Consider the following 20,953-nt stretch of genomic DNA (forward strand, 5'->3'; position numbering starts at 1 on the left):
GTGAGAGACCCAGATTGGGTTCCTTGCTCCTGGCTTTGGCCTGGCCCAGTCCTGGCTGTTACAGGCATTTGTGGGGTAAACCTGCAGCTGGACGATCTCTCTGTGTTTGTCTTTCCCTCCCAAATAAATTTAAAAAATAACATAAATTTTATAAATATCTGGCCCTGAGCCAACATAATGAAGCAGAGACACTTTCAAGAGAGCCATTTCTTCAGCCTTCACTGTCAGGCAGAATGTGTGTGGAGTTCAGATGAACACAGTGCACAGGAGGGAGCACAGGAGGCGAAGGCAGCACGGAAGGGAGAAGGCCCGTGAGAGCCGAGGCCTGGCCCTGGCTCAGCAGAGCCCCTAGGGGAGGAGCCTGTGTGCTTCTGCCTTTCCCTCTCCTGCAGGCTTTGATCAATCTGTCCAGAAGGGCTTAATTTCATGCAACAGAAGTTTGTCTGGTACACCAAGGTCAACTCTATTAATCCTGTCTCACCTAGTTGAATGGATTTTTTTTAAAAAAGATATATTTTATTTATGTATGTAAGGCAGAGTTACAGAGGGAGAGAGGGAGGGAGGGAGGGAGGGAGAGAGGGAAAGAGATAACTTCCATCTGCTGGCTCACTCGCCAAATGGCCACAAAGGCCAGGGCTTGCACCAGGCAGCAGCCAGGAACCTAGAATTCCATCCGGGTCTCCTACGTGGGTGGCAGGGCCCAAGCTCTTGGGCCATCTTCTGCTGCTCTCCCAGGTGCAATACCAGGGAGCTGGACTGGAAGTTAAGCAGCCAGGCCTTGAACCAATGCTCCTATGGGACGCCAGTGTCGCAGGCAGCTGCTTAATCCACTGTGCCTTAAGACCAGCCCCATAATCGAGTGGCTATTTTAAAAACCCAAGAATGGTGGCATTAGAAGCTTACGGTTAAACTCCACAGAAGGAAAAACCTAGGTTTAGTCTTTGGAAGTGTTTAGAAAACTTCATTCATTCAAGTGACTTTAATTACTCACGAATACTGATGTGCCTGAAAGAACCGCCTTACTACAGAAAACACAGCTGTTTGTAAACTTGAATTTATCATTTGACGTGAGCAGCCTCCTGGAGTACCTGCTGGCTGCCCCCTTGTGAGCAGAAGATGAGCGCCGGCTCCGGGTTCCACAAGCCACAGCAGCTCCTCCTCTGTCACCTCCCCAGATAGGTAAGCTAGCTAAGCCTTTGGCTGGCAGTGTCTTCCCCTTAGGAAGGAGGGACAATGAAAGGATAAGCAAGGGGGAAGTGGCTACGATGGATGTAACAGAAATTAAAGTTTAACAGCATCTTCACAGGGGTGGGTGTCGTGCTTCAGTGGGTTAGGCCATTGCTTGGATGCCCACACAGCCCATACGGGAGTGTCTGTTAGCACCCAGCCCCTCCCCTTCCGGTCCAGCTTCCTGCTAATGTGCCTGGGAGCAGCAGATGATGACCAAGTTCTTGGGCCCCTGCCACCCACGTGGGAGACCTGGATGGAGTTCCTGGCTCCTGGCTTCAGCCTGGCCCAGACCCAGCTGTTGTGGGCATTTGGGGAGTGAATCAGCAGATGGAAGATTCTCTCATATTCTATCTCTTTCATTCTGCCATTCAAATAAAACAAATAAATCTTTCCAAAAAGGAAACATCCCCACACCACCATGGAGCTTTTTTTCCCAACCCCCTGCATGCTCCTTTCCATCACCTTTGCCTTCTGTCCTGATGCCCCTGGGGCCCTGTGGCCTCACAGCCCCGCCCACACCTGCACACACTGCCCTCCCTTCTCCTGGGGAAGGGACTCAGAATCTAGCAGCAGGCAGAGGGGGAGCAGTAGGCTGCAGCCTCTGGGCCTGACACTGCAGGAAGCACACCCCAGGGGCACTCTGGCCAGCGCCAGTCTTTTTTTAATTTTTAATTTTTATTTATTTATTTATTTGACAGGCAGAGTGGACACTGAGAGAGAGAGAGAGACAGAGAGAGAAAGGTCTTCCTTTGCCATTGGTTCACCCTCCAATTGCTGCTGCGGCCGGCGCACCGCGCTGATCCGATGCCAGGAGCCAGGTGCTTCTCCTGGTCTTCCATGGGGTGCAGGGCCCAAGCACTTGGGCCATCCTCCACTGCCTTCCCGGGCCACAGCAGAGAGCTGGCCTGGAAGAGAGGCAACCGGGACAGAATCCGGTGCCCTGACTGGAACTAGAACCCAGTGTGCCAGCGCCGCAAGGCGGAGGATTAGCCTATTGAGCCACGGCGCCGGCCAAGCGCCAGTCTTTCAGGTGGACAGTGCTGTCCTCCTGCCTGCCGTGGCCAACTCCACCCTTGTGTGGGCTCCAAAGATCACCCCAGTCCAGAACCTCACCAACCCAGACCTCCAGCTCCCAGCAGTTCCCGTGACCTCCAAGTCCATATTTCCAATTGCCTGCTAGGGTTCTCCACTGCAAGTACCCAGGAGACCCCACGTCCAACTAGTCCCCCACCCCTAGCCCCAGCCTCTCCTCATTGCTCACTCGGGGGTCTCAGCCAGCCCAGCCTGTTGCTTCTGTCGGCAGGTCCTCACAGCTCTGTAGAGGTAGCTCCTCTGTCCCTGCCTCGGCACACAACGGGGGCTCCTGCTCTCTCAGCCGGGGCGTGTGCGAGGGAAAGGTTCTGACTCACTCTTCCCCAGAGGAAGGGGAGCAGCTCTTCTTTCCGCTGATAAGAGAGGCCATCTGCTGGGGCGGGGCTACGGAGCCACCGACGCTCAAAACAAGTCCCACCCCGGCCTTCTCGGGGCTGCCTGACCTGCGGCAGGGTGAGCAGGGCTTCCTGTCCCCACGGGGAGAGTGTGCACCTGGGGCAGGGCTCAGGAGGCTGGTCATTCTCTCTGCTGCACTGGCACTCTGCCAGGGACACAGTCTGTGGGGCAGGGCCCCAGTTAACACAGAAAGCTGGTCCCATTCTGGTCCCCTCGAGTTTCCCGGCCGTGGCTTCACTATCATCCTACTTCCTCCTGTCCCTTCACCTCCGTCTCCGTCTTCCAATCCAGCCCGAAGGGTCGCCCTGAGCCCTGGCACACGCATCCTCCTGTCTCCCCCCAGCTCATGAGTGGCCCAACTGGCTGAAGGTGGAACTCCGCAGTAATATTTCTCTCTCAAAACTCCAAAGACCCATGTGTCTTGCCCTTTGAGACAACGCGACTATCAGAAACTGCATTCTGTGATCCTGTCATTTGTGAAAGCCCTGGGTTAAAGAGAAGTTTCCTAAGTGTAGGGCTTCTCAGAGCTCTGCTACACAGCGAGGCTTGGGGAGCGGCAGAGAGCACAGGGCCTCTCGGATGTCCCAGGCCATGCATTTCAGAGAAACAACGTCCTATGAGGCCGTGTCCTAGCGTTTTCATCTCGTGGTGCAAAGGGTCAATTCCAGGCTGCCCCAGAGGAGCGTCCCTGTCACCTGTGGTGGGCTCGAGACGTCCTCTGCAGTGGCTCAAGTTGGTGAGCTATCAACGTGGTTGGGGGATTTTTCTGAGCACCTATTCCTCTTCCTTGCGATACAACACACGTCTTTCAGGAAACAGCGTCTTCTACGAGTTTTTGGCGTGTCTGCTCCTCTTTCAGTGTATGCCCCACAGGCTCAAGCATTTATGCTGGGAGTTCACAGGGTCAACAGGAGGGCCTGTGGGCTGCAGCAAGTTTGTCACAAGGCTTGCGTGGGCGTGGTAAGGGCCCAGCTGCTTCCTGGCTGTGGCGGCCACAGGTGCCCACAGCGAGCCCGCTGCTCTCGACTGCCCACGGCAGGAGGAATCTCCCGCGCCAGGGCTCTGCTTGCCATGGCTGCCCACTCTGGAAGGAGGCTGGGGTTGCTGTTAAACAATGTCCACTTTATTTGCCACTGCTGCCTCACAGACTTGCACCCTTGTCCAGGCCAGCCTGCCATCCCTACAGAACGCCCAAGTCCAAAAACAAGCTGCCATAGGGAATTCTAAAGACATTTTTTCCTGTTTATTCTAACAAAGGTTCAAAACAATTCTCATACTTTCAAGTGATAAATAAAACTTCATTGGAAAGGCAACAGACAAATGTGAAAGGCAACAATTTTCGGCAACTTATTTCACAACCAACAGAAGGCAGGCCATGAAAGAGAAGGACTTCCAGCCCCACTCAAAGTTCTCAATTAGATTAACACCTGCGATATAAAATCGTGCTGCTGGGTTGTCAAGCAGTTGGAGAAGCTGCCACCTGCAACACTAGTGTCCCATATCGGAGCACCAGTTTTGAGTCCTGGCTGCTCTGCTCCTGAACCAGCTCCCTGCTAGCGCACCTGGGAAGACAGTAGAAGATGGTCTGAGTACCTGCCACCCATGTAGTAGGCCCAGATGGAGCTCTGGGCTCCTGGCTATGGCCTGTCCCAGTCCTAGCCACTGAGGCCATTCGGGGAGTGAACCAGTGAATGAAAGACCTCACTCTTTCTGTGTCACTCTGCCTTTCAAATAAATAAATCTTTAAAACAAACAAAAAAGCAGGCCACTTTCATATTTCCTAGGAGCTCACAGTCCCTGACTCCCGAGAGGAGACCCCAGCTCGCAGGTGGGCACATCCAGGCTACAGAGCTTCTTCACAAACATCCAGTCCCCAGACCCCAGTTAGGGAGGGCTTCAGAGGAGACTACAGAGGCATTAACAGGCTTGTGACGAGGGAATCAGACTCGTGCTGGCCTGTGAACATCTTTATTTACCTGCGTACTAATTTGGTGTTTGCGGCTTCTTCCCCTAGAAACAGACTGACCGGCTTTGCCGATGGACTCACATGGAGTCAGGTCATGCCCTCTGACACAGTCCCTAGGGTACACCACAGGGTCCCCCAAACACGCTGTGCAGTCTTCCCTTCTGGGACTTTCCTGGTCCCTCTGCCTGGAACATTCTCTCCCCGGCCGCTCTGCTCTCTTGCATGTTGTGTGCGACCACATTACTGTCTGTAGTCATTCTCCATGGTTACGCCTGCCAGTTGCTCTCCGTCATCTCCCACGGGACTACAGACTCAAGTTGGCAGGGGCGGGCCCTCTCATTCATCAGGGGGTGTTGGCTGCTTAGGGCAGTGCCCGGCATGGGGGAGGGGCTCTGCAGCCAGCTGCTGAAGGAATGAATACATTTTCCTCTTCCTTCTTATTTAGCCTTAAGCCTCTGACTATCTTCCTGTCGACCCCGTGACAGGTCAGTGCTCACAGGGCTCCTGAGCTGGCTCAGCTGCAGCTCCCCCTGGCTGCAGGGGCGCCTGCCTGCGCAGCCTCCTTTCCCACTGCTCTGTAAGCAACTGGAAACCAGGGGCTGCACAACGTTCACTGTTAGCTCCACGGTGTCTGAAACGGGCCTGACTACCAGTAGATTCTTAAATCACTCTTAAGGAATGAACATTTTCCTCTTCCTCTTTTCCACTCCTTCTTCTTCCGTTCTTCCCCTTCACAAGGCTATGTGTATGTATATCTACTTAGGCTGCACCTGCTTCTAAAAGTATCTGCAACAGCCATCCCGAAATACGTCGGTATATACAGGGTGTCTTGACAAGTTCATGGAAATGCACACTATGAAGCAATTAAGCATGGATTTCAAAATGTTTTTGCTCCAAAGTAAGCTTATCTTTCTAAAAATATTTTATTTGTTTGCAAGACAGACAAGAGCTCCCATCTACTGGTTTACTCTCCAAATGCCTTCAATGGCCAAGGCTGGGCCAGGACTGATGCCAGGGGTGACGAACTCAATGCAGGTCTCCCGTGGGTGACAGGAATCCAGCCACTCGCGTTACGTCTGCTGCGTCTCAGGGTCTACCTTAGCAGAACGCTGGGAATCAAACCCAGGAACGCTCTGTGCAGCACCGGCATCTGAACCACCAAGCGAGATACCCACCCAATAACCTTATCTTAATGCTATTTCCCATGAACTTTTTAAAGTACCTTCAGATACGTGTGCAATACCTAATACAATATAAACAGAGAGCACTGGCCAGAGACAGAGGGAACTGAAACTTCTTTTTTAAGATGCTGTTAAATCAGTCCTTAGCTCGACAAGTCAGCTAACCTGAAAGGGGTCTGATGCACGAGCAGCCCTCGTGTGCGAGTTCCTGCCTCCATGACCCCGGCCTTCTGCGCTGTGTGTCAAAGCCGTCACATGTTCCCGACAGGGATTCTCAACATTGCGTATCATTTCCAGTCTCCCAAATGCCAGACAGCGGCCACAGAACAAACCAAACCAGAAGCCACGGTACCTCCGTGGCCCAAACGTGCTGTGCCACAGAAGGCGGAGGGGAGCGGGGCCCTCAACATTCCCTGGAGTGTGTGTCCTCCCCTCAAACAGATGAACAACCACAAGAAGCCTGAGGGCGAGACTGCTGCGGTTCCACCCATGTGCCCCCCACCCCTCGCCTGGGGTCTCCCTCAAGCAGGCGCGCCGGGTGGGGCATGTGGGGTCAGCGCCTCGGCTGCACTCTGCACTCGGACTGAGGCCGGGGGCCCCCACCACAGCACTGGGGTCCTTTGACACCCAGTTTCCTCATGGGAGAAAACGGGTTAAGAAATAAAGGACCCAGTGAGCTCAGGACTAAACGACATGTAAATGGCCCCGCACAGCCTGGCAACAGAGCCCGCGCCACCCCCCTTCCTGGTTCTGGGGCCTGTGAAGCCGGCTCCACACCACTGCCAGGAATCCAGCTCTCTGCAGCGCTCTCCCCCCCATCTCCCCACGCCTGCTGCCCGGAAGAGTGAGGCGACCGCGGGGGCCCTGCTGGCACTCCTCTCCATCCTCTCCACAAAATCCAGCTCAGTGCTCCATCCCTGAGGCCCGAGCACATGCCAGGGACTGGCTCCATGACACGGTTCCCCACCTCCTTCTCCTTACTTCTACTTCATGGCCACAGCGCTCGGTGGAGTGTGCACCACTGTACGGGAACCTCCCTAAACACCACCTCTGTATTTTGGTTGCCGGGTATTGCATTTGAAGCTGCCCAAGCAGAAAACCCTATAAAATTCCCAAAGCTCCAAAAGCAGGTCAGCAGGTCAGCAGACACACAGGGAAGTCACACGGCCGCCTGTCCCTTCTCGCTGCATGGATAAACCTCTCCACCCTGACGCCAGGTTAGGCTTAACTCTCACTTTGTGATTTCAGAAGAAAACGCTGAGAACGCCCCGCAACAGGGCCAGATGACAGGCTGTTTACGTTCCGTTATTTCATGACACGGAGCTCCATGGGTGCTCTGGTAAAGCGAACGCCCACCACGGTCTTGCACAGCTGGCTGCAGGGAAGCGTCTACTTTCCAACTCATTTACTTTTATTGTCTCCATTCATCAAATAAAATGAAGATTCTGAGGCCAAGGGAGAGCTGCAGGGAAGATAAATCCCCCAAACCCTGCAGACACTTCAAGATGTACACTGCCCTGTGTGAAAAAGGATATCTGCCGGCCAGACTTCTCCCCGGGCCGCCGGTGCAGCGGGTGGAAGCGGCTCCTGGACGGCCTCTCCACCAGGCCGTGGTGGCGGGTTCCCCGGACGCTGTCCGCCTGATGGAGTGATGGCTGCAGAGAGAAGGCAAGGACAGTTGGTCTCTGACCATGAAATCGTCACCCACAAGAGCAGTAACTGCTAACAGCAGATGAAAGGACTGGTTTTGATCATTATATGTTCATGTGGCAGGATAAACAAATGACAGACAGCACAGGAACTGATTTCATGTAATTACAGAATAGTTAGTGTGCTAAGAGGAATGCTGGAAGAACAGTGTGTCAGAGTTTTCACGTGGGGCCAGCACTGTGGTAGTGGGTAAAGCCAAGGCCAGCAGTGCCGCATCCCATCTGGGTACCGGTTCGAGTCCTGGTAGCTCTGCTTCCCCCAGTTCCCTGTTAATGGCCTGGGAAAGCACTGGAAGAAGACCCAGGTGTCTGGGCCCTAGCCACTAATGTGGGAGACCCAGATGAAGCTCCTGACTCCTGGCTTCAGCCTGGCCCATGCCTGGCTGTTGCAGCCATTTGGGGAGTGTACCAGAGGATGGAAGATCTCTGTCTCTCCCTCCCTCTCTCTCTAAGCCTTTCAAATAAATAAATATTTAAAAAAAGTTAATCAGAGTTGGATGGAGAATCAGGAGACTACAAACCAGGAAGTTCAGTTGAAATGTGAAAAAGGTGCATTTAACTCAGAAACACACTGACAAGCAACGGAGTACCCACCTGCGTAGTGCCTTTTACATGGTTCTACAAAATTTAGAGTGTTTAAAAATTCAGATTTGAGGCTTCAAGGAAAGAATCAGAAAATCTTGGCCACACCAGTTCTCATCAGCCACCCCTATAATTTTTTTTTAAAATATTTATTTATTTGAAAGAGTTCAGAGAGGGGAGGAGGGAGAGAGAGATTTTCCATCCGTAGGTTCACTCCCCAGATGGCTGCAACAAACAGGACTGGGCCAGGCCAAAGCCAGGAGCCAAGAGCTTCACTCAGGTGTCCCACATGGGTGTGGGGGCCCAACATTTAGGCCATCTTCTGCTGCTTTCCCAGGCCAACAGCAGGGAGCTGGATCAGAAGTGGAGCACCTGGGACTGGGACCAGCGTCCATATGGGATGCCAGCGCTGCAGGTGGCGGCTTTACCTACTGTGTCACAACACCAGCCCCACCCCTCTCATTGTTGATCCTTACACCCAAACACTCCACTACTCACACTGGGGTTCAAGACGAGAAAAGGAATACGACTTGAATACAGAGGAAGGCACACAACTTGCTATTCCCTAAAAAGTACAAATCAAAGTATGAGCACTTTCAAGATAAATTCAGGGCCAATAAATCCAAAATCTTTGTTAAGTGATGTTCAGAGTAGGTACTTCAGAGTAGGCTCTTAACATCTGGAGACTGCACCTTCTTGGCTATCAGAGACCGAATTCCAGGCGGGACGGTCTCATGGGGGGGAGGGGGGGGCGCGTGCCCAGGCATGGACGTGTGAACGCTGCGTGAGTATGAAATACATGAGCTCATGTCTCCTTTCTCCACCTGCCTCAGCTTTATTAAGGGACAACTGGCCACTAAAAACTGCACATATTCACGGTGTACAATGTGATGTTTTGAGGTACTGAGTGATTAGCTCACGCGATCAACACACTGGTTGTCTCACATGCTCATCATTTCAAACAGACTCTCTCTAGGTCGACGGGATCCCGTGTGGAGCAGCTGGCCCACCAGGCAAGGAGCAGCGATGCCCACTACACTTTCACAGCAGCGGTTTCCTCGAGCTGAGAACGGATTGTTAATTTTTCTTTGTTAAACACATGGATTTTTCTCACATTAGGTTTCTCCTGAGTGGGCTGAGAGAATGTCTAGGCTAATTACTTTAATAGTTCCAATCTACTTTAAAAAAAAAAAAAGATTTATTTTTATTTATTTGAAAGACAGAGTTACAGAGAGAGGTAGAGACAGAGAGAGAGGTCTTCCATCTGCTATTTCACTCTCCAAATTGTCGCAATGGCTAGAGCTGAGCCAATCCAAAGTCAGGAGCCAGGAACTTCATCTGGGTCTCCCTTGTGGGTGCAGAGGCCCAAGCACCTGGGCCATCCTCTGCTGCTTCCCCAGGCCATAGAAGAGAACTGGATCAAAAGAGGAGCAGCCGGAACCAGAACCAGCGCCCATATGGGACACCGGCGCTTCAGGCCAGGGCTTTAACCCGATGCACCACAACACTGCCCCCACCCCCCATTCTACTTTTATAATCGAAATCTGTAAACTCACAGATCTTAACAAGGAGAGATTTCTAGGTCTTAGGTTTGGGAAGCGGAATTTGATCTCAGACAATACAGTCTACTATTCTAGGCAATGATAAAATGAAATGACTAAAAACTAATGGGGCAGACACCTGGCACAGCGATCACGCAGCAGCTTGGGACGCCCAGGTTCTGCATCAGAGCCCTCGCGTTGGGGTCCCCGATCTGCTCCCAGTGCCAGCCCCTGCTAACGCGCACCATGGCAGGCAGGAGGGAAGGCTCAAGCGCTTGGGTCCCTGCCACCCACGTAGGAGACCCAGATGGAGCTCCCAGCCCTGGTTACTGCGGACATTTCAAATAAATGGAAGGAAGGAAGGAAGGGAGAGAGGGAAATGTGGCAAAATAGTAACAGTTTGAATTTAGGAGAAAGGGTATACATAAACTCATTGTTCTACTCTTGCAGCTTTGAAATTTCTCAAAATTAAACACTTGCAAGCCTCAAATCTGATGAGAGAGTCACAGACCTTGGTGTAGGACTCTGATGCTTATTTCTAAAATCTGAATGATTTCAAAATCAAATGTGTATCTACAATGACTTTGAAAAGACATCCAAAAACATGATCACAACTTCTTGTTGCTTTTTATTAGGTTTACTTTGAAAAAATACATTATTGGCTGAGAAAATTTATAATTTTAGACTATCCTACATAAAATTAAAAGTTCTGAGGGGCCCCAGTAGCACCTTTATTATGGGTGCTTAAATGATATTTTTGAAGATTTATTTATTTTGGGGCCGGCATTGTAGCATAGTGGGTTAAGTTGTCTGCAGCACCAGCATCCCTTATGGGCACTGGTTTGAATTCCAGCTGCTCCACTTCTCATCTGGCTCCTTGCTAATGCACCTGGGAAAGCATCGTAAGATGGCCCAAGTGCTTGGGCCGCTGCACCCATGTGGGAGACCTGGAGGAGGCTCCTGACTCCTGCCTTTGACCTGGTCCACCTCTGGCCATTGTGGTCATTTGGGGAGTGAACCAGCAGATGGAAGATCTCTCTCTCTCTCTCTCTAACTTTGCCTTTCAAATAAATAAGCTGTCCCTTCTTAAATGATTTTTTAATTATGTTCATTTATTCAGGAAACATGACTTAAACAAAAATGTGTCTAAATAAAGAGCTACTATCAATACAAAAATAAGTGGAAAGACCATTGTTTATCAAGGACTATACCCACAGCAGATTTTCTAAAATTTTATTTTTATTTTTCAGTGAGGTAGAAGGAGAGAAAAAGAGCTTCCATCTCCTCAAATGCCCACAACGGTTCACTCCTCAAGTGCCCACAGTGACTGGGGCCAGGTCAGGCTGAAGCTGGGAGCCAGGAACTCAACCGGGGTCTCCCAAGTGCATGTCAGGAACCAACCCAACCATTGGAGGCCCCACCTGCTGCCTCTGAGCCTGCACCGGCAGGAAGCTGGAGTCAGGGTCTGAGCCATGGATGGAACCCAGGCACTCCAATGTGGGACACGGCGTCTTAACCACTGGGCTAACCACCCGCCTCCAACAGCACACCTAGGATCAGAAACTTGGTTGTCAAAGATAGAAATAATGTTAGGAGACCAATGCCTTTGTTCAAGATGAAAGAAAAGGGCGTGTTCTCTCTGGAAGCAATGTCTATTCGCTGCAATCATGCTGAATGTACCTGAAAACATACGTTTTCTTCCAGGAGTCTCAGAGGTCAGTCCTTGTCAGACTGGGCTCCTGGAGACTGGCCTGCACGGGGGCACTAAGAGCCTGTTCAAGGGGTTCCCCAAGGCAGAAAGTTCTGGAAACGTCTCCCAGGCTTCCCCGAACACCTTTATTTTCTATTGACAGTTGCCTCTCTTGCATTAACTTCTTCTGGCCTGAATCCTGTTTGACTACTTAGACTCAGACTTAGTTTTGGGGGAGTAATCTCGGCTGACAGCTGGCATTTTCTTCTCTTTCTCTCCAGGGTCCAACTTCAACTCTCTGCGCCTGCAGTAGCTGCTCCGAGTCCGCACTCTATTTGGCGTCAGCCTTCTCAAGTCACAGGGACCTGCTCTGCTCCTCAGGGAAGTTAGGGCCAGTGTCCAGCAGGGAAGCCGAAGCCTGAAGAAGCCTGTGAAGCAGTGGGTGCCTGGCAGGGGCCCTGCCGTTGGGTCCCAGAGCACCCGAGACAACAGATATGTGCTCCAGTCGCTCACTTGCTGAGGGCTAAAATTTTGTTATGCAAAGATGTATTTATTAAGTCTACTTTCAAACATAAAAATAAAACTCTGCACCCTTAAGGCCAAGTACTTCTTTTTTGTTCCTTCTCCAGTTTTACCCATATATAGCTTTTACAGGGCTGGGCCCACAGAGAACATATGTTTTTGTGATCTATTTTTTGCACCTGACATTATTTCATAAACAGATTTTCATATGTTTCATAATCCTCATGCTTATTAGCTCGGCCAGTGTGCAGTATTTCACTTCTAAGGTTCATGGGGCTGACATTCCAGATTGCAGCTCGAACAACATATGATTTAGGGTCAGAGAAACAGTTCAAGTTCAGGATCCTGCACTTCATCTTCCTTATCCATAGAAGTGGAAATGAGAAACACAAGATGGGATCACAGATGTGAGAGTGGCCTTGTCCCAGGGTGGCCTGGGCACTAGAAGGGGGTGGACGGCCCGGTGGCATGGGCAGGAGAACAGCAGGTCAGAGGCCTTTTATGGTCACAGCTTCGTCGTTAGACACTTCCCCAGCACTCTGAGCCTCCCAAAGCCTCCACCTGCCACCCGAGCCATGTCACCTGGGATTAACAGCGGGGAAGAAAACCAGCTGGGCACGTGATTTGCTTTGGCCAATGACTTATGAGCGGATGTGACGTTCATCTTGTCCAAACTGAAGCTCTCAAGTGCTCTTCCTGCTATGAGGGTGCCCGGCCCACAGAGGGGACGAAGCGGGAGACGCACAGAGGCCAGGCACAGTCTCTCAGGAAGGACGTGCAGGACGGTGATGGAACAAGCGCCCAAAGAAGTCCCCGAGGCTAACAGAGTGGGAGAGTCCCACTGCTGGAGTGCAACACGGGGGCACAAAGTCCAAGAACCCGCACACGGGAACCCTCGTGTTTTAAGGGTGTCACATTCGGGCTCTGTTTCAGAGCCACAGGAAGAGGGGAGAGTGTCTGTGCCTCCATGCACACAAGCTCATCTACGACGATGCATGGGATCCCGTGTTGGATAACCCAGAGGCAGAGCAGTGTGGGGGTGACAGGACTAACACGGGTGCCGGGGCTCTTTCTGAGATGAAACAGGACATGGGAAAGAGGCAGTTAGGCAGCTCTGTGGGCAGCATCCGCCTGTATGTCCCAGTGCGGGCGTGCCCACATCTCAGCACGGTGGACAGCTGCGTCCTGGGAAGCATGGCTGAGAACTGCAGCTACATTTCCTCACCGTTGCCGGGGGAAATGACCTCCTCTAATCCAGTTCTGAGCTGCCCATGTACCTTGTATTTGCATTAGCTCTTTAAGTAGGAATACCACATGGCTGGTTAATCAGAAACCCCAGACCTTTCTCATCTGACTGGCAAAGCATACGCAGATTCCTACTAAGTCCGTGTTTACTTATCAAATAAGGTGAGGTCTGAGAGGTGGAGAGCTGCTTGTTGTCTACTCAAGGGGGTGATCCTTACTAAAAGTCTACGTGCTACAGCGTATTCTGTATGTGGAAACAATCAAGACACATGTCTTCCTCTGCAGCAAAATACAAAGATCAGTTGCTGCTGATCGTTGGACTTCTGTGTAGAGTCACTAAAAACGGGAGCAAAGTGACTTGCAAACATCTCCAAGGGAAATACGGTTTTCTACATGACAATAAGATGACCAAAGGCATTCTTGCATTATGAAGTTCTACGGAGCTTTTAAAAGTGCATGGAAGCCATGCAGAAGACCAGGATGAAGCAGATAAATAGCTCCTTTGAAACGTCTAGATCCACAACAACATAAGCTTAGCATCCTTAAAAAGGGTGTGCGATCAATAGTCTAAAACAGGGTGATTCTACACAAGACAGCTCTCAACAACTTCATTTACAGACACGACAACCAGAGATCAAGAAAAGATTGATGAAATGGCTGTAGAAGCAGTGAACAGTTTGCCACCACACCACGGTCAACACTGGAAGTACCTGCTGGCAGGACGCCTCAGTATCACGCAAGATTACACAGGAGGGTGATGTCAACATCATTTGACACTGTGAATCCAACATGCTAGCCTGAACCAAGGGTCACTGGTGAGGTGACTTCCACCATCTCAGCAGCCACCCAGGAAGCAAAAGAAAAAAAAAGCCTCTCGACAACAAAGATAGGGCACTTGGAAGGGAGCCCCTCAGGCTCTCCATGACACCTCACACAGGCAGAATAAGCTGCATCCCTCAGCCTCCAGCCCTCGGCAGGAGGACCACTGGCCATGCCGGAATGTACTTCCCCATTTGTGTTACTGACAAGAAACTGAGAACCACAGAGGTCAGGTGGTTTTTCTCAAGGCCACACAGACAGTGAGCAGCAGCCTGCAACGTTAACTCATCCTGTGTGCCCTTCATCTTGCCCCTTCACCTGCCTTGCTAAATGGCCTCCAAAAAATCAATGATTTTTGAGATTTTAAGTGGGATTTTTGCTAACATATACAGAAAAAAAAATAAGAATGATTTATTAAGAGATTTTCCTGGGTTCAGCATTGTGGCGCGGTGGGTTAAGCGATCACTTGCAATGCCAGCATCCCATACTGGGACACCAGTTTGAGTCTCGGCTGCTCTGCTTCTAATCCAGCTTCCTAATGCACCTGGAAAGGCAGAGGAAGATGGCTCAGGTATTTGGGCCCCTGCCACCCACATGGGAGACCTGAACGGAGTTCTGGGCTCTTGGCTTTGGCCTAGACCAGCCCCAGCCATTGTACCGATTTGGGGGATGAACCCAAGGTTGGAAGATTTCTCTCTCTCTCTCTTCTCTCCTCCTCCCCATCTGTCCTCTGTCACTCTGCCTTTCACATAAATATATAAATCTTTTTACTTAAATAAAAAAAAATTTCCAGATAAATTTTATCATGCTCTCTTATAAAGCTAGTGAAGATCTAAGGTTCAATTAGAGGACAACATCCAGCTGAGACCCCTGGCTCTGTAAACAACACATCTACACCTGGTCACTCGGAGCCATAGTTTCGGTTGGGGCAGGTGTCTAAATAAATATTTTATCAATGGTTTGCTAAATCCATTGGCCAAAACTATGCTGCTTCCTACAGAATTAAAATGCTATTTCAATCATTCTAAATTTCTCTACATTCAGGTTGGGCATCCCTAATCCAAAAATACAAAGTCTAAAATGCTCTGAAATCCAAAATGCTCCAAAGTCTGGACCTGACTGTGGAGCTGCACAGATTTGAGATTCTGGGGTTTTGGGTTAGGGGTGCCCAGTTGCTTAAGTCTTCTTAAACTAATCATCTATCTCTACAGGCAAAGATGGTGTTTAGCTCTTTGATTCTTTAGTTCTTGAAAGTGGTACTGATCAAATTCCCGCTGGGAAGAGTGGAGACTTGGCAAGCTCAGGAGTTCAGGCAGGTTCCTCCAGCCCTGCAGAGCTTCGTAGCGACACGCAGCTGTGGTTGACAGAATAAGTTCTAGAGTCCCCTTCCTAAAGAGACAGTGCTAACAGAGGAACAGGGAGTCTTGGGAATCAGCAGGAGGTCGATGCTAGGCCTCCCGTTCTCAGGACAAGGAGGGAGTCTGACAGAAGACCCGCCCACAACCAAGAGGATGCCATTAATTCCCTGCCATGGGGCTAAAGAGGTCATTTTAATTTCACCTTATAAGCCAAGCAGAATGAAAAACGACTTCCTAGTTTGGAGACTCTATTATACCACCATCAGGAAGAAAGGAAGAGATTCGAACACAGATCTCCAGGGTCAGACCTGCTGGGCCCTGCCTGCCTCCCTGGTGGAGCTCCTCACTCTCCCTGTGCCAGCTGCGGGGTGGGCACTGGGGCATGATGGTTAAGCTGTCACGTGGGACACCTGCACTGCATGTTGGAGTGCCTGGCTGCAGTCCCTGCTCTACTCATGATCCAGCTCCCTGCTAATGCATCTTGGGAACAACAGATGACGGCTCAAGTGCTTGAGTTCCTGCCACCCACCGGGGAGATCCTGAGAGAGTTCTTAGCTCCTGGCTGCAGCCTGGCCTAACCAAATGCTGTGGGCATTTGGGGAGTGAATCAGTGGATGCAAGAGATCTCTTTCTGTCTTTCAAATAAAATGAAAAAACAAATTATGTTTGCAGTCAACTTTAGAGCCCAACAGTGGCTGCTGTTTATATGACAATACTTCACAAAGTTCATGGATAACAGAATTAAAATATGAGTTTCTTTTGGTGCAAAACAATTTTGAAATCAATGCATGTGTAGGATTTCCAAAAATGGACATTGTGAGAAACTACACATGGATTTCAAAAATTTATTTTGCACCAGAATAAACTAATCTTTTAATTCCATTTTTCCATGAATTTTTTTTTAAGATTTATTTTTTTGAAAGGTACAGTTATAGAGAGAGACAGAGAGAGAGAGAGAAAGGGATCTTCCATATGCTGGTTCACTCCTCAAATGGCTGTAATAGCTGGGACTGGGCTGAGCTGAAGCCAGGAGCCAGAAGCTTCTTCTGGGTCTCCCACAAGGGTACAGGGGCTCAAGCACTTGGGCCATCCTCTGCTGCTTTCCCAGGTCATTAGCAGGGAGCTGAATCACAAGGGCAGCAGCCAGGACTCAAATTGGTGCCCATTTGGGATGTCAGCATTGCAGATGGTAGCTTTACCTGCTATGCCACAATGCCGACTCCTCCACAGACTTTCTGAAATACCCTCGAATATGCCAGAGGGCAGAATTTTCTCTTCACAAAACTCCTGGCAGGCTTCCAACCGCTCTGGGAATTACATAAGGCTTTTCTCTCAGCACCCTGCCAGTCTATTCCACTGTTGCAGGGTACTTAACCCCTCAGTCTCTCAACCACCTGGATGGGTAATTTGGCTGCTTCTTTTAAATAACATGAAGTTATTATTATTTTTTATTTTTGAGAGGCAGAGAGCATCTATCTGCTGACTCACTACCACCACCCCCACCCCCACCCTGCCACCTCCACACTGGGCCAGGCTGAAGCCTGGAGTTGGGAATTTCATCAGGGTCTCTTGTGGGTGGCAGGGACCCAACTATTTGAGCCATCACCTGCTTCCTTCCAGGATGTGGACTAGCAGGAAGCTGGAATCAAGAACAGAACTGGGATTCGAAGCCAGAGACTCTAATAGGGGATGCAGGCATCCTAATTGCCAACTTACCTACTGCACTCAAGGTCCAGCCCATGTCTGTGATACCTTTGGGATTCACTCTTCTCCCTAGCATCAAATGAATCCTACATAAGGGTTGGAAAGACGCTGTGAAAACAGACCAGGGCAGGTGCTGGCCCCAGCCTCCTCCTCCTTCTTTTTTAAAATTTATTTATTTATCTGAAAGGCAGAGTTACAGAGAGGCAGGGAGAGAGAGAGAGAGGTCTTCCATCCACTGGTTCACTCCCCAAATGGCCTCAATGGCTGGAGCTGGCTGATCCGAAGCTAGGAACTTCCTCCAGGTCTCACGTGGGTGCAGGGGCCCAAGGAGTTGGGCCATCTCTCACTGCTTTACCAGGCCACAGCAGAGAGCTGAATTGGAAGTGGAGCAGCCAGGTCTTGAACTGGTGCCCATACAGGATGCTGTAACTGCAGGGGGTGGCTTTACCCGCTAGGCCACAGTGCCGGCCCCTGCCCCAGCCTTCTAATTTGGGACCTGGCCTGGCACTGGTATCCGTTGTGTCCCTTCCTAGTCCTTACATTCAAATGAAAGATAAGAAGGAAGTCAGTAAGACAAACTAAGCTAAAAGATTACTCTAGGAAATGACAGAGATAAAACGGTTTTGGGGTTTTTGTTTTTAGGGCAGCTAAGATCAACACTCACAAAATAATCAAACCAATCAGAATGATCAAAGAGGAGCAGGCAAAATAATCTGCCAAAGAAGAAATCCCAGCAAAGCGTGAAGCATGCCCAGAGTGCGAGGTCTCAGGTGCAGGCCGGGGCCTCCTGTTCAGGCGCAGGTGATGGAGGTCACAGGTATGCGCCCCTGTGAGCAGGCTGTGTGCTGTGACCTCTGACCCCACCCTCAGCATCTGCCTCCAGCACTCAGAGTGCGCCACAGAATGGCTTCCAATACATTTTTTGTGAAGTGCGTGATGTTCCCAAATAATCAGGCTCCAAAGTGCAGTGCGTGCTTGCCAGGGAGTACAGAGGAGAACAGGGGCTGGGGGAAACAGTTGTGTGCCCACTGGTTTCGTATTCTTGTTGTGTCTGTCTCACAGTAGAGCGGTATATGTGTGTAACTTATAAACAACTTGTGTATACCCACACAGGAGACATAAAATTGTTTTACTACTAGGATGCATGGCCAAAACCTTTAAACGGCAAAATGCTGGTAACTATCGAAACTGGCAAAGGCTGTATGAGATATACTTTAGTCTTTCTACTTCTGCTCACCGCTGGATTTTCCATAATAAAACGAAGAATATCAGCTTCAAATCCTCATCAGCATGGCCACAGGCCTGGCAGGGGCTACGGCACCCCGCCCCCGCCCCACCTCCCTGCTGGTGCAATGTGCCGCTGTGCCAGGTGGCAGGGCGCAGCTAACATGACAAGGACGAGAGCAGCGCCTTCTGCGGAAGCTGGGTCTGCTCGGTGATCCGCTCCAGCGGAATCAGATTTGCTTCTTCCAGCTCTAGAAGGAACTGTAGAGGGAACACCTGGGTTTTGAGGAGCTCAGACTTCAGCAGGGGCGGGGCGGGGCGGGGCGGGGCAGGAGGAGCCTGGGCTCGGGAGTGGTTCAGCAGGAAGGAAGTGGCCCACAGAGTATGGCCAAAGATGTCCTTGAAGACTTTTTAGGTCCAGCAGGGAGGTAGGAAGTGCAGGTGAGAAACAGTTGTGAGAGAAAGTCATGGCAGCTCGGCCTGCCCTGCCCGTGCCTCCACGGTCCTGCTGCTCTCTGAGTCACGTCAGATCGCTACTATCATTACACTCGGTAAGAGGCTTCACAGCATTCAGACATCTGTGACCTGGAATCAACTGGAACACATGGACTGAGCAGCAAAATGCGGGGCAGGCATTGGGTGCCACAGTTAAGCTGCGGCCTGGGACACCCGCATCTCATACCAGTGTCTGGGTTCCAGTCCCAGCTTTGGCTGCCGGCTCCAGCTGCATACTAACGTGTGCCCTGGGAGGCACCAGTGACCCTGCCACCCACGTGGGAGACCTGAACTGAGTTCTGGGCTCCTGGCTTCAGCTTGGTCCAGTCCTGGTTGTGGCAGCCAATGGATGGGAGTGCACTCACTCACTCCCGCTCTCTCTCATTCTCACTATTCTCACTCTCTTCTGTTTTTCAAATACATGAATGAGTGGCAAAATGTGGGAAATACTGGAACTGGTGATGAACATATGGAGGTTCTTCACTCTATTTTCTACTTTTGGATATGTTTTTAATTTCCAAATAAACAGCTTAGTTATTTAATTAAAATTTGACACTGTAATAAATTAAGGGTGCCTTTTTCAGACCCAGTAACTGTATATATGCCAAAAAAGTAATGAAGGCCAAGTTTTCTACCACAGCCAGCAAAACAAAACAGATATTTTTCACCCTACTGATGACATTTAAAAATTTTTATTTATCTTCATTTATTTGAAAGGTGGAGAGAAGGCGAGAGAGAATATTGATCTCCTGACTGCTAGTGCACTCCCTAAATGTCCACAGTCGGGCTGGGCCAGGTGGAAACTGGCAGTCAGGAACTCCATCCGGGTCTCCTACAGGGTGGCAGGGACTTGAGCCATCACCTGCTGCCTCCCCAGGTGTGCATTAGCAGGAAGCTGGAATTAGAAACAGAACTGGAACCCGAAACCAGACATTCTGACATGGGATGCAGGTGACCCAGATGGTGTCTTAGCTGCTGTGCCAAACACCTGCTCCATCACTTTAAAAAACAAGTATAGAATTTCACAAAGGAACTAGAAAAGAGAAAACATGTCTGGAAAGAATAAAATAATCCATAATATTTGGCTAGCTATGACGGCACAGGTCAATCCTAAATAAAGCACGTGGGGGTTAAAGACACTGATATCCTGCTTCTGACGAGAAAGAGCAAAGGGTACTTTTCCTCATCAGACTCCTTGACCACGAGGAGACACAGTGTCCTGTCTGTCTGATTCACACAGTCTCCAGAGCGAGGGAGGATCTCACAGGTCAGCCAGTCCAACCCAATGGCCGTCCGCTGCCGCTAGACTGCTTTGAAGATGGGAACAGATGCTTTCCCAGGCAGGCCACCCTTTCTCGTGCAGCCTTGTTCTGGTATGTTCTTCCGCAGGCCGCACTGGGCAGTGTCCTTAAAGCATCTGCTATCTCCTGAGCCGATCTGCCCAGATCAGAGGTTGCTAAAAATCCTTTACACTAGGAACACTGGTCTCCATGAGGAACCCAGCTGCCGCAAGTGGAAGAACTGGGCCGTGGGGCCTGATTCTCCACTTAATGAGTTAAAACTGCAACTGACTCTAGTTGCTTACTGGGAGACTCTGAGCTGAGTTGGTTTGGCATTCCTTTTGTCAAACAAATAGAAAAACTGGCAGGACTCACACAAAGAGGCCCTTTCTGATCGGCAAGTCCCCTTCTGCCTACAGACCAGATGGGAGGGAGCACAAACCACGCCAACTGGGAAGCGAGTGAGAGCCGCCATGCCCCGCGGGGCCCCTTTTCTGGATGGGCTCATGTGTCCCAGGTCCAGGCAGCACTGGGGGCTTCCTGGTTCCCAGGTGTCTGGGCAGGCTCTCCCCGCCTCCCCAGCTTCTCTGCCCGACACAGGAGGGACGGGCCCTGGTGGCCCAGCCAATGTAAGCTCAGCTGGCCTCACTTCCAGAAGAGTGAGGAGGAGGAGGATGTCTCATCTGATCCCAGCCCAGTTCTGTGGGGCCTTAGGAGTTACTCAGCCACCAAAAATAAACCTAATGATCTGACCTTCCACGGGTCCTGGCACCAGCTGTCCACCAGTGAGAACCCAGACGGGGATGACAATTGGCCAAGTTCCTCCGCCTCCACAAGAATGGAAGATAGAGTCCAGATGAAGTTTTTTTTTTTAAATCTAAGAGACAGAGAAAGAAACAGATCTCCCATCCACTGGTTC

The 20,953-nt window shown here is 50.6% G+C and overlaps 1 protein-coding gene across 2 annotated transcripts in view; it reads right to left on the reverse strand.

Annotated features, from left to right (window-relative positions):
* The window catches only part of CRTC3 (CREB regulated transcription coactivator 3), a 98,861-nt gene that overhangs the window by 34,109 nt on the left and 43,799 nt on the right, over nt 1-20,953 (reverse strand). For both annotated transcript variants that reach the window (XM_062206287.1, XM_062206285.1), the window contains exon 3: nt 7,401-7,520. In XM_062206287.1, the coding sequence (XP_062062271.1) occupies nt 7,401-7,520 (120 nt within the window). The remainder of the gene's footprint in view (nt 1-7,400; nt 7,521-20,953) is intronic.

Source organism: Lepus europaeus, chromosome 11, assembly GCF_033115175.1.
Source record: "Lepus europaeus isolate LE1 chromosome 11, mLepTim1.pri, whole genome shotgun sequence".
NCBI lineage: Eukaryota > Metazoa > Chordata > Mammalia > Lagomorpha > Leporidae > Lepus > Lepus europaeus.